General features: G+C 46.2%; 1 protein-coding gene across 5 annotated transcripts in view; it reads right to left on the bottom strand.

Moving 5' to 3' along the window:
• LOC125455437 (probetacellulin-like) overlaps positions 1-9849 on the bottom strand; it is a 46323-nt gene extending 36474 nt beyond the window's left edge. For 2 of the 5 annotated variants that reach the window (XR_007248248.2, XM_048537430.2), the window contains exon 1: positions 9540-9846. Coding sequence is in view for 3 of the 5 variants with exons in the window: in XM_048537430.2 (XP_048393387.1) it covers positions 9540-9579 (40 nt within the window). In the remaining 2 variants the exon portion in view is untranslated. Of the gene's footprint in view, positions 1-9539 lie in introns of all 5 variants that reach the window. The other 3 variants (XR_007248250.2, XM_048537447.2, XM_048537419.2) reach the window with 3 other exon arrangements.
• Positions 9850-14137: the final 4288 nt, after the last annotated feature.

Genomic DNA, 14137 nt, shown 5'->3' with positions numbered 1-14137 from the left:
TCTAATGCCCCGATGTAAGATTTAATTATCTGGACAGCACGTAAATCAATACACTTCACATATGACAATAATATATCAAACCAATGGTTGCTGGAGGCTTGCTACACGTTTTAAAAGCAAGTAAGCTGACTCTCATAGGAAGTACTGTTTACAAAGCTGCTTGTTCAAGCACTGGGAGAAGCCTAGTTACACTCAGGCTGGAGACAGACACTGTACAAGAATGAAGCTTTGGCTGGAAACTAGTCGTTGATGAACTGGTCACTGGTCCACAGACCAATCAATCAATGACAAAGGTCTCTGCCTATCAACAAGTATGGGATTGGCTCCCCTGAAGCAGAAACCATTGGGTCTCTGTAGGAGCAAGAGCTACCTCTGATCTTTGCACCAGCTTAAGGCTGAAGAAAGGCAGTTTATTTTTTCCTCTGTTATCGTTGTAAATTTAAGCCTGAGACTTTGTAAAGTGTGAACCAGCCACCTTGTGCTTTCTACAAGCAAGTCGAAAGTATTTAGAGAGGAGAATCAAGGAGCAGCAAGTCCTGATAAATCAAAAAGGATCATCTCAGTGACCCTGTGAACAGGGAACACCAAACAGCATTCCCAATCCTTCCGTCTGCCTGTGACATTCACGTTTTCCTACCTGCCTGCCTGCCTGCCTGTGTAGGAGAGATAATGGGAACTGCAGATGCTGGAGATTCCAAGATAATAAAATGTGAGGCTGGATGAACACAGCAGGCCAAGCAGCATCTCAGGAGCACAAAAGCTGACGTTTCGGGCCTAGACCCTTCATCAGAGAGGGGGATGGGGGGAGGGAACTGGAATAAATAGGGAGAGAGGGGAAATGACACAATGTTCAGCTCCATTCATGACTCCTCAGATACTGAAGCAGTCCACGTCCAAATGCAACAAGATCTGGACAATATCCCAGGCTTGGGATGACAAGTAACATTTACACCATACAAATGCCACCCACTGCATCCCAAAACCAGTCCAACCTGTCTCTGCCTCCCTAACCGGTTCTTCCTCTCACCCATCCCTTCCTCCCACCCCAAGCCGCACCCCCAGCTACCTACTAACCTCATCCCACCTCCTTGACCTGTCCGTCTTCCCTGGACTGACCTATCCCCTCCCTACCTCCCCACCCACACCTTCTCCACCTATCTTCTTTACTCTCCATCTTCGGTCCGCCTCCCCCTCTCTCCCTATTTATTCCAGTTCCCTCCCCCCATCCCCCTCTCTGATGAAGGGTCTAGGCCCGAAACGTCAGCTTTTGTGCTCCTGAGATGCTGCTTGGCCTGCTGTGTTCATCCAGCCTCACATTTTATTATCTTGCCTGCCTGTGTAGGGACTGTTTTATAAGAGAGTTTTAACCAATACAGATGAATGTCCTCAGTTCACAATTATCTGTAGTTAACTTTCTCAATTTGTAATAAATATCAATTCTTGATCAGTATAGAAGCTTAGCCCACATTTTCTGTCAACCTGAGTCTGAAAATGAAGCGCACTGTTAAAAATCTTTAACTTTTGTGATGGCTCCACAAACAACAGATGGGGAATCAAGTCCTACTGTACCAGTGCTACACAACAGCTGGCACATAGGAAGAAAGCTGTGGTTACAGGAGTTCAGTCATCTCAGCTCCAGGACATCTCTGCAGGAGTTCCTCAGGGTAATGTCCTAGACCCAACCATCTTCAGCTGCTTCACCAATGACCTTCCCCCCACCCCCAATAAGGTCAGAAATGCGGATGTTCACGGACAATGACACAATGTTCAGCTCCATTCATGACTCCTCAGATACTGAAGCAGTCCACGTCCAAATGCAACAAGATCTGGACAATATCCCAGGCTTGGGATGACAAGTAACATTTACACCATACAAATGCCAAGCAATGACCAACCCAAACAAGAAAGAATCTTACCATTGTCCCTGACATTTAATGTCATTATAATTACGGAATCCCCCAACACCAACATCCTGTTATGGATCTATTATTCAGAAACTGAACTGGACTCAGAAACAAATACAGTGACTACAACAGCAAGTCAGAGACGAGCAATATCCTAACAAATAACTCACCTCCTGACTCCCCAAAGCCTGTTCCACTATCTACAAGTCAGGAGTGGGATGGAATACTCCCCACTTGCCTGGATGGGGGAAACTCCAACAACAGCTCAAGCTCAATAACCTCGATTCAGTCCAGGACAAAGCAGCCGCTTGCCTGGCACCACATCCACAAACATCCCACTCCCTCCACCACCGAAGCTCAGTAGCAGCAGTGTGTACTATCTACAGGATGCACTGCAGAAATTCACCAAAGATCCTCAGGCAGCACCTTCCAAACCCACGACCACTTTCATCTAGAACAGCAAGGACAGTGGATACATGGGAACACCACCCCCTGCAAGTTCCCCTCCAAGCCACTCACCCTCCTGACATGGAAATATATTATCGCTCCCTCAGTGTCACTGGGTCAAAATCCTGGAATTCCCTCCCTAATGACATTTTGGGTCTCCCTACGGCAGAACAAGGACCTTCTGATAGAAGTGGGACAAGAATATAAACAACAAAACTTTGCAGAGCAATTACACACAGAAATACAGGAAAACCCCATGGATCAAGATATGAAGTGAAAAGGTAAAAATCAGACGATTTCTCAGTTTCTTCTTGATGAGTTCAGGTTGCTGTCAGTCACAGAATGATGGGAAATTTTCAGAGCAGCTTTCAGATTTGGTTTAGAAATGGTTAGGAATCCTGGTATTTGAAACTTAGTAAGGGTTTGTCCAAACTATTCTACAGAGAGAGATATCAGGAACACTGCTTTCAGATCAAAGCCTAGACTCTTAGAGAGAGACAACATGCTTGCAAAGTTCTTCAGCAACTGCCCACAACTTCATTACTGCCAAAACACCCATTATTTCAGTCCAGAGGCTGTTGCTAGGTGATGGCAACATAGGCCCATCTTTACAGGACTGTTAGCGCAACAATTAAAATCAATAAAACATCACCTTTATCTCAGTCTAAAACTTCTTCGAACACTGCCTTCCAAAATTACTTGCGTTTTTTTGTAAACAAGTTAATAGACTGCAGGCTCTTTTATATGTTTGATTGAAATTACAAAGTCAATCATATGATAAATCCTCTGAAACTCAGTCATGGCTTAACATCCATTTTTCAATTCTCATTATGCGTAAATATGCGTGTTCCCAGTGCAGCAAAGCCCACATTCCCCAAATCACGTTAAAAATCCACTCCACAGGAGTGGAACTATAACATAGCACATGCTAAATGGTACGTCAGAATGAAAGGGACAGTGCTAGCAATCCTATAACCAATAAAACTGCACACTAGATCTGCTACATACAAATATAAATGATAGGAGCAATTAATGAGAGATGGTGGTTTTACAATCATCGTCCTCAATGCTGGAGGACCCCAGAACATCAGTGTGAAAACTCTCTGGAACTATTTTAAGCCATAAATGCTAAGTTGATGTTTCATCCCAGCCTTCTCCAGCACCGCAGAGGCTAGTCTTCAGCCAATTCGATTCACTCCACGTGATATCAAGAAAGCACAGATACAGCACAGACCCTGAACCTGACAACAGTCTGACAATTCTACTGAAGACTTGTGCTCCAGCACTTGCCACCCTGAGTTGAGCTGTTCGAGTATGACCTGGCATTGCGGAAAACTGCTCAGGTATTCCCGAAACACAAAAAGTGGGACAAGCCATTCTGTCAGATTCCTCTCAATCAGCAAAATAAACCACAGTGCCAGAGGGAGTGCTGCACACAGAGTTGCAGCCTGTGGATGGGATGTAAAACTGAGATCCCAATGCTTGTTCAAATAATGTACAAGATCTATTCTACTATTATTTACTCGCGTGATGTGGGGATCACAGGCCGGGCAGCATTTATTGCCCATCCCTAGTTGCCCCTTGAGAAGGTGGGGGTGAGCCGCCCTCTTGAATGCTGCAGTCCATGTGCCATAGGTTGACCCACAATGCCCTTATGGAGGGAGTTCCTGGAAATTGACCCAGTGACAGTGAAGGAGCAGTGATATATTTCCAAGTCAGGAGGGTGAGTGGCTTGGAGGGGAACTTGCAGGGGGTGGTGTCCCCATGTACCTGCTGCCCTTGTCCTTCTAGATGGCAGTGGTCAAGGGTTTGGAAGGTGCTGTCTGAGGATCTTTGGTAAATTTCTTGCAGTACTACAAGCAGCTGAGTTCTTGCCAATATCCTGAACAAAAATTAATATCCCAGCCAATAATACTAACAACAGTTGATCTGCTTTGTAGGATCTTATTGCATGCGGATGGACTGCTATATTTCTTACAACAGTTCAAAGATGCCTTTATCGGCTGCAAAATTATTTGAGATCCTTAGGTTATAAGGAATTGTATCAAACATAAATCTTCTGTCTTTTCCTACTTTTTAAATCAAGGCAACAGGTTATACACAGAACAGGAGGCCATTCAGTCCATCTCTCTGAATTTATGTCAAACCTATTTGTCCCTCTCGCTCTTCTGCAACAGCTCTGCTGCTTTATTTCCATTGAGGGACCATCTATCTCTTTTTAAAATCTGTTGTTTCGGTTTCCGCAGGCAGTGAGTTACAGGGTCATTAACCGCCTGTTGCAAAGAGAAGAGACAGGATCAGGGCTGTAGGTCACTGACCCCTCAACACTGCAGTGCCTTCTCCAGGCATTGTCCAGATACTCCAGATATCAGAACTTCCTTTGCAACTTGTAGACTCATAGTGATACAGCATGGAAACAGACCCTTCGGTCCCAGCAGACCATATTCCCAAACTAAATCAGTCCCACCTGCCTGCACTTGGCCCATGTCCCTCCAAACCTTCCCTGTTCACTTATCCAAATGTATGTTAAACATTGTAACTGTACCTGCGTCTATCACTTCCTCTGGAAGTTCATTCTACACACGAACCACTCTCCGTGTCAACAAGTTGCCTCTCAAGTACATTTTAAATCTTTTGCCTCTCAGCTTAAAACTATGCCCCCTAGTTTTGAACTCCGTCACTCACCTTATCTGTAACCCTCATGATTTTATAAACCTCTCTCAAACTCCTACACTCCAGTGAAAAAGTCCTATTTTTTCCAAGAAAGGCTCCAACCTGAAACATCAACATTCCTGCTCCTTTGTCCTGCTGTGTTCCTCCTAGATTTTCCAATCTATTTTTATATCCCAAAGCCTCCATTTCTGGCAACATCCTGGTTAATCTTTTCTGAGCTCTCTCCAATTTAATAATCTCCTTCCTATTATAGGGTGATCAGGACTGCACTCTGTACTCCATAAAAGGCCTCACCAACATACTGTACAATCTCAACACGACATCTCAACTCCTTTACTCAATGGTCTAAGCAATGAAGACAAGCATGCTAAAAGCTTTTTCAACGACCCTGTCTACCTGTGATGCAAATTTCAGAGAATTATGTACCTGAATCCCTAGGTCTCTCTGTTCTACAACAATTACCCAGGATCTACCATGAATTGTATAAGTCCTGCTCTTGTTGTGTTACCAAAATGCAATACCTCACATTTATCCAAATTAAACTCCAGCTGCCATTCCTCAGCCCATTGACACAATTGATCAAGATCTTGTAATCTTACATAACCTTCTTCATTGTCCGCTATTGCATCAACTTTGGTGTTGTCTGAAGAGTTTCAAATGCCTCCGACATTCTAACCCAAAGTGGACCTGGAACTGATCCCTATAGAACACTGTTGATCTCAGTCCTCCAGTGTGAAAAACAATGCTCTACCATCATTCCTACCATCAAACCAATTTTATATCCAACTGGCAAGCTCATCCTAAATCCCACGTGATCTAACTTTACTAATTAGTCTACACTATGGAACCTTCTCAAAGGCATTACTGAAGTCCAAGTAATCAATGTCAACTGGTCTCCCCTCATCAATCTTTCTGGCAACTTCATTAAAACATCAAACAAGTTTGTGAGACACAATTTCCCTTGCACAAAACCACGCTGACTATCCCTAAACAATCCTTGCTTCTCAAAACGCACGTAAATCCTGTCTTTCACAATCACCTCAAACAACTTACCCACCATTGATGCTTTTAAAACACAAACTGAAATCCACATGTTTTTTACAAATACCAGCAGAACCTTGTAATTATTCAGTGCCTGTCACAATCATGACATGATTCAGCAGTTTACAGCCAATGAAGTATTTTTGGAAGTAAGACAGGAAGGGCAGAGCTAGCTCCTACAAATAGCAATGTGAACATGAGCTGATGATTTGCTCCTGTGATGCTAACTGATGGATAAACAAAGTGTAGCCCAGTCGCTGGGGGAACTGACCTTCTCCTCAACGACACCGCGCCATAGGATCACCGACACCCACCTGAGTGAGCCTCTGGCTAATGTTTCATCTTTAAGACGGTACCTCCAACAGGGTAGCACTCCCTCAGGCCTGCAGCATCAGACCAGAATCAAATGCAGAACCTTGCAATTCCGAGTCAAGTGCTACCCATTGAAGTATAGCTGACCCACAAATAGGTTAGAAATGTACATCACTAACAAATGGTCATCTGCGATGTGGAAACATTGCAGTCGCTGAGTACACAGCATTATCTTTCTTCATAATCCATCAATGGCTCCTGCCTGGGCCTGTAAGGAGCTGTGTCAGAGTATTTGCCTCGGAGGTTAATGTTACATTTCAGAACCTTGCTAAATCAAACAGAAGCACAGAAACAGGTGAAACACTGATCACAGAATACTTCATTCTTTCTCCCCATACCAACAGCAAGTCCCCCAAGGGGCTGCCGACTAACCACTCTCTAAGTATTAAAAATACTTCTTTAAAAATTTATGCAAACTCATTTATGCTACTCATTTGAAAATTAGAGATAACACGGTGTGAAGCTGGATGAACACAGCGGGCCAAGCAGCATCAGAGGAGCAGGAAAGCTTGACGTTTCGGGTCTGGACCCTTATTCAGAAATGGGGGAGGGGAAGGGCATTCTGAAATAAATAGGGAGAGAGGGGGAGGTGGATAGAAGATGGGTAGAGGAGAAGATAGGTGGAGAAGAGACAGACAGGTCAAAGAGACGGGGTTAGAGCCAGTGAAGGTGAACGTAAGTGGGGAGTTGGGGGGGGTGGAATAGGTCCAGGGAGGATGGGCATGTCGGGGGGGTGCGGGAGGAGGGAAGTGGGTAGGGGGTGGGGGTGGGGTTTGAGGTGGGAGGCATAGTTAGGGAGGTGGGGACTAGCTGGGCTGGGTTTGGCATGTGGTCGGGGTGGGCAGATTCTGAAGCTTGTGAAGTCCACACTGAGGGGTGCAGAGTTCCCAAGCAAAATATGAGACGCTGTTCCTGCATCTTTCGGGTGACGTCAATGTGGCACTGCAGGAGGCCCAGGATGTCGTCTGAGGAGTTGGGGGGGTGGTGGGAATTGAAATGGTTCGCGACCGGGAGGTGTAGTTGTTTGTTGCAAACAGAGCGTTTGAAAATTACTCCAGTTTCATCAGTTGGCTAGATCGAGTCGTCCTATGTTCCAAAAAATTATACAATTCATTTGAAGTCAAATTTGCTGAATTAAGAGAGTCCATAGTACACACAAAACACATCACATTCTCATTTTACTGCCACTATTTTGCTTAGTTCAGATTATTGGATTACACTAGGGGGCATAGATTTAAGGTGAGGGGGGAAAGTTTAAAGGAGATGTGTGAGCCTCGCGTGTTTTTAAACACAGATGGTGGTAGGTGCTTGGAATGTGCTGCCAGGGGAGGGGGTGGAAGCAGATATAATTGCGACGTATAAGAGGCATTTAAACAGACACATGGACAGGCACAGAACAGAGGGATATGGACTATGTGCAGGCAGATAGGATTAATTTAGAATGGCATCATAGTCGGCACAGAATTGGTGGGCTGATGGGCCTGTTCCTGTGTTGTACTGTTCTAATAAACAAAAACGACATCCAGTAATTTGCCCTACAATGTCTTCGATGCTGAATTTCACTGGAATAACAGTGATGGAGCAGCTTAGAGCCTGAGCTGACTTGAACGCCCACCCCACCAGCGTATATTTAAACAGTATTTCCGTGTCACAGCATTCCCTCCCTCTGTCACCCCCATCCCTCCCTCACTGTGTCACAGCATTCCCTCCCTCTGTCACCCCCATCCCTCCCTCACTGTGTCACAGCATTCCCTCCCTCTGTCACCCCCATCCCTCCCTCACTGTGTCACAGCATTCCCTCCCTCTGTCACCCCCATCCCTCCCTCACTGTGTCACAGCATTCCCTCCCTCTGTCACCCCCATCCCTCCCTCACTGTGTCACAGCATTCCCTCCCTCTGTCACCCCCATCCCTCCCTCACTGTGTCACAGCATTCCCTCCCTCTGTCACCCCCATCCCTCCCTCACTGTGTCACAGCATTCCCTCCCTCTGTCACCCCCATCCCTCCCTCACTGTGTCACAGCATTCCCTCCCTCTGTCACCCCCATCCCTCCCTCAGTGTCACAGCATTCCCTCCCTCCATCCCTCCCTCACTGCCTCCCTCCTCACTCAATTACAGCATTGCCTCCCTCACTCACTCTCTCCCTCCCTCACCCAGTTACAGTATTCCCTCACACACTGTCTCCCTTCCTTCCTGTGTCACAGCACACCTTCCCTCACCTCCCTCATTCCCTCTCTCCCTCTCTCCTTCCCTTTTTCACTCAGTTACAATATTCCCTCCCTCCCGCACTCTCACCCTCCCTTCCTTCCTTCCTCACTGTGTTACAGCACTCCTTTCCTCAACTCCCTCCCTCCTCCATTCACTCCTTCCCTTCCTCATTCAGTTACAGCATTCTCTCACTGTCTCTCTCCCTCACTAACACTAACTCTCTCTTCCTTCCTCACTGTGTCACAGCACTCCTTTCCTCACCCCTTCCCTTCCTCACTCAGTTACAATATTCCCTCCCTCCCTCACTCACTCTCACCCTCCTTTCCTTCCTCACTGTGTTACAGCACTCCTCCCCTCACCCTCTCTCCATTCCTTCCTGTCACAATATTCCCTCCCTCACTCTTTACCTCCCTTCCTCAGTGTCACAGCACTCCTTCCCTCACCTCCCTCCTGCACTCCCTCATTCACTCCTTCCCTTCCTCACTCAGTTACAGCATTCCCTCACTCTCTGCCTCACTAACATTAACACTCTCTCTCTCTTCCTTCCTCACTGTTACAGCACTCCTTCCCTCACCCTCTCTCTCCATTCCTTCCTCACTCAGTTACAATATTCCCTCCCTCACTCTCTCCCTCCCTCCCTCCCTTCCTTCCTTCCTTTCTCACTGTGTCACAGCACTCCTTCCCTCACTCCCTCATTCACTCCTTCCCTTCCTCACTCAGTTACAGCATTCCCTCACTCCTTCCCTTCCTCACTCAGTTACAGCATTCCCTCACTCCTTCCCTTCCTCACTCAGTTACAGCATTCCCTCACTCCCGTCCGTCCGTCCGTCACAGCAGTCCTTCCCTCATTCACTCCTTCCCTTCCTCACTCAGTTACAGCATTCCCTCCCCTACCTGTAGCCAGCAGGAGAGCACTCAGGGAGCACAGCCGCATGCTGTCAGCCTGGAGACGGGACTGAGTTGGATCGGCAGCGCGGAGTCCCTGACCAGCTCTCCCTCTGGCTCCGTGCGAGTGCGAGCCGCCGGCCTCCCTCCGCACAGCAAGATCCCACTGCAGCTCCCTACTTCTCACTCACACCATTTCATTCCCAAACAAACAGGCTGGGCGCATGCGTCCCTCCGTGCTTTTTTTTTAAACCAGGGAGACGGAGCTGGGTTATCTCACAGAGTTTATAAATAAATCAATAAATCAGTCTGCTCCCAGCAACGCAGTGTTACTGTGTAATGGCACAGCGAGGGGAGGTGACATTGCTCAGCATGAGGTAGCAATCTTGCCAGAAAGCTGCCCCATTAAAGGATCAGGTACTGGGGTTAACACAGTTCCAGCCCCGCAGGAAGGTCTTTTGTCACTTTCGCGAACACAGTGAAGGGGATTTCGCCCCTTAGTAGAATAGCTGCTGCACCCCGGAGAGTTTGAGCTCCCACTGGAATGGCAGGCTATTTAAATCAATGTTTTCTGTCTCGTGTTAAACACAGCTTCTTCCAGTTGTTGACTTAGTGAATTCTTGTTGCATTGTTTCTCAAACCGTGGTGTTTGTGAAGGATTTTCAGGGTTAGTTGGGCTGGGAGAAGTACAAACACCGAGCTGACAGCACAGGTTGATGTGGGGTCGAAGTTCAGCGACATTAGGTTTCACAGCATCAGAATTACAGGAAGGTCATTCGGCCCACTATCCCCGAGTGCCAGTCTCCTGCCTCTTCCCTGCACATCATTTCTATCAAAATAACTACCCAATCTTCTCTTGAATGCCTCAATCGAATCTGCCTCCAAAATATTTCCAGGCAGTACATTAACAGGCCCTAAGCACGCAATGCAGAATAAAGTTTTTCCTCACTTCAACCTTGCTTCATTTGCACACCACTTTAAATCTTTTACGAGCAGGAACAGCTTCTCCCTGTCTACTCTGCTCAGGCCACACATGATTTTGAAGCCTCCTGTGAAATCACCTCTCAGCATCCTCTCTGAAGAAAGCAATCCCAGTTTCTTCAATCTATCCTCATAGCTGTTGTGCTGGGAAGAATGGTAGAGGGGGAAGTGGTATGTTAGGGGTATTGGCGTCATCATAGATCGAACCAGCTGGAGGAGGGGGTGAGTGCACGTTTCTATCACCAGCTCCCTGAGTCATTTTCTCCATGACATAAGACTGGTGTCCCAGCAATCCTGGGGATTTTGCCACTTGGATTAACATTCCCCTCAGTTCCTTCACTTACACCATTACGCCGACTCTGTGTAATCCACAGGGACAAATTCCAACTCATCTCAAAATTGTTACCAATGGCTCTGATTGGCCAATATTGAGGTCTCATCACATGACATTTGCCGGTCCTCCCTCTCACCATTGTTCTCCTGGCACATCCATTATATCTATCCCAGCCAACCAGAAAAAAATTGGTGATGTTCGACCTAAGATAACATGGTGTGGAGCTGGATGAACACGGCAGGCCAAGTAGCATCATAGGAGCAGGAAAGCTAACGTTTCGGGAAGGGTCTAAGCTCGAAAGGTCAGCCTTCCTGCTCCTAAAATGCTGCTTGGCCTGCTGTGTTCATCCAGCTCTGTACCTTGTTATCTCGGATTCTCCAGCATCCGCAGTTCCTACTATCTCTGAAACAATGTTTGACCTATGTCAGTCCAGCTAGGAAGGTTCACAGGACTGAACAACTTCCTGTTTGCTCTAAAACAGGGAACTGCTCACAGTGATGGTGGGCTGTGTAAGCTTTGGGTTCGTATTTCGATGACTGCTGTTACTGGGCGCAGAAAGAATCCTGAAGAGGGGCCTGTCATTGATCACACCAAAACAAGCCTAGAAGTACTTGGTTATTTGTATGTGCTGAGTTAAGGTCACATCCACCTTGACATTTTCACAAGACACTCAATCACTCAAAATGTTGGCAATATGTGATGTTCTGTGTAGCCAAATAAAGCAAAGTCAAAGATTTGAAAGTCCCTGGCTTGCATGAGAATGAAGACAGTGTACCAACATTGGAATGTTTTCACTTAGATTCTGCCACTCCCACACACACACTCTCTCTCTCTCTCTCTTGCTTGCTTCTCTGATTCCACTGAATAACAAAGACAAATTGTTCCATTATCTGAGATAGTAGGAACTGTCGATGCTGGAGAATCTGAGATAACAAGGTGTAGAGCTGGATGAACACAGCAGGCCAAGCAGCATCAGAGGAGCAGGTAAGCTAACGTTTCGGGCCTAGACCCTTCCTGCTCCTCTGGTGCTGCTTGGCCTGCCAAGTTCATCCAGCTGTACGTCTTGTTATCTCATGTTCCATTATCTACCTTGTCCCTAAGGGAAGTTTGGACATTTCTCCCTGGCATCCTCCAAACAACCTCACCAAAAACGGATTATATTGCAGTTTTGATAAAGGGTCACTGGGCTCAAATGTTAACTCTGTTTCTCTCTCCACAGATACATCAGATCTGCTGAGTTTCTCCAGCAATTCCTGTTTCTGTTGCACATTATCAGTTGGTTACCATCTCACTGTATGTGGAAGCTTGCTGTGTGCAAACCAGCTGCTGTATTTGCTGCACAAAGAACCACAGAATTGTTACTGAATCATATCTGTGACTATATTTCAAAACTTACTCTGCAGGATTTGGTTCATCCAGTGGTTGTGAAAAATGCTTTAGAAAGGCAATTTTTTTGTTCTTTCCAAAGTTAACTTCTTTTTTACTGCGGGAATGTTTGTTCCCAAGTTCAAGGCTCATAGCAATGTTCCAGAAGGCTATAATGTTGTAGAACCATGAAACAGACAAGGGAGAACCAGTGGATGTGGTGTATTAAGATTTTCAGAAAACTTTTGCTAAAGTCTTACGGAAGAAGTGGAACACCAAAGCCCAGAGGTGTAGGCTGAGAATCAGTTGGTGGGCAGGAAACAGAGGGTACAAATAAATGGGTCATTTTCAGAGTGGAAGGTGGTGATGAGTAGGGAACCACAGGGATCAGTACTTGTACATGCTTGCACGGCACTGTGCTGTCAGTTTCACACCAACACGATGTACCACTGACTTGCAAAGCAAACACACTCCTTAGTGGGGCCAAGGGTGAATACAGTCAGTCAGAGGGCACCACCGGTCAGTCCCAGGACTCGGTTCCATTCCAGTCCAGTAGATGACCATGGTCAATCAGCTGCTTGGTCCTACCAGAATCCAGGGTATGTGTCCTTGCAGCCTAGGGATTGGGCCTGATCAGGTCAGCCCAGGGATTTCAGGTAGGTCAGTTGAGGTGCTGTTGAGGCACTAGTCTGGGGAATGGGCCAAATTTTCTTGCAATCTTGCAGAGAGGGGGATTGATTTTGCTGGAAGTGGATAGCAGAGCAGTTAGTGGGCAATGAAGAAGCAGGAGAGCTGGTGATGTGAGTGAGTAGAAGCTGAGGGACTGCAGTCAGAGAAAGAGAAACCTCTCCAGTTCCATGTATAAATCTATCTCTTCTGTTTCTGCCAAAAGCAATTGCCTAAAATACTGCTTATTCATGGATTCTCGGTTTATTGGTCTTCAATCTGGTTAATCATGGGTGATTTTTAAAATCTCCAACATGTGCTCTTCCAGTAAAGTGTAAATCAAGCAGGAGGTACACATCTGGTTGACTGTTTTCAGCCTTTTCTGATAACAGATAAAAAATCTTTCTTTTGTTTCAGCCTGGATCTTGGTCATTGACGGTTTCATGTGACTTGGCTCAATCTGTGGTCAAGAGATCACCTGCAGCATTTTTCACTCTGTGATTTCTTCTTCCTCTTTGAAACCAGTTCAGTTCATGAAGGCCCTGGGTATTAAAATCAGATGATGAAGCAAAAAATTGATTGTCATGATATGATAAAATATGGACTATGATTAAATGAGTTTTGTTATTTCTGAGGGTTGAGGAAGAGTTATGTAAAAGCATATTTTTCTCCCAAATGCATTAATTAGGTATGTCCTAGATTGTTCACACACCAGGCTTACTGTCCATCAGCACCATAACCACAGCAAAAAAATCAGCACAAGCTTAACTTACACATTTATCCAGGTCTTATGTTGCAGTTTACATCAAAAATCCCAAGGATAGTCCCAAATCGGAGAGGGGCTGGAGGGTTTCTCTGTACTTTATTGCTTCTTACTAAGTCTCTGTTGATATTCCAGCTTCTCTATTTCTCTAACCTCCACCAGCCCAGCCCAGTGACCCTCCAAGATCTCTGTGCTCCCCCAGTCTGTCTCCCTGCACTCCATAGCGGCCTTGGCTCCAGCAGCCTAAGGGACAGAATTCCCTCCCTAAACCTCTCCCATATCTCTCTCTCTGTCCCCCCTCTGCTGGAACATAGTCCTTAAACTAGTGTTTCCTAAAACCTTTTCTCAAAGTGTGCCCAGTTTGAGTCATGGAAATTGTAATGGTGCTGAGTGGGAAGTGTGAAGGGTTGGGGGAGATGGGTGATTACAGGGAGGTCCATGGGCACGAGGGTATTCCTGTGTGAGGGTGGGTTTCTTTGTCAGTGTGGGATGCTGTTG

This window comes from Stegostoma tigrinum, chromosome 1 (genome assembly GCF_030684315.1).
Source record: "Stegostoma tigrinum isolate sSteTig4 chromosome 1, sSteTig4.hap1, whole genome shotgun sequence".
In the NCBI taxonomy this organism is placed as follows: Eukaryota; Metazoa; Chordata; class Chondrichthyes; order Orectolobiformes; family Stegostomatidae; genus Stegostoma; species Stegostoma tigrinum.
The sequence above is the reverse complement of the archived record's forward strand: the minus strand, read 5'-3'. Positions and strand labels throughout refer to the sequence as shown.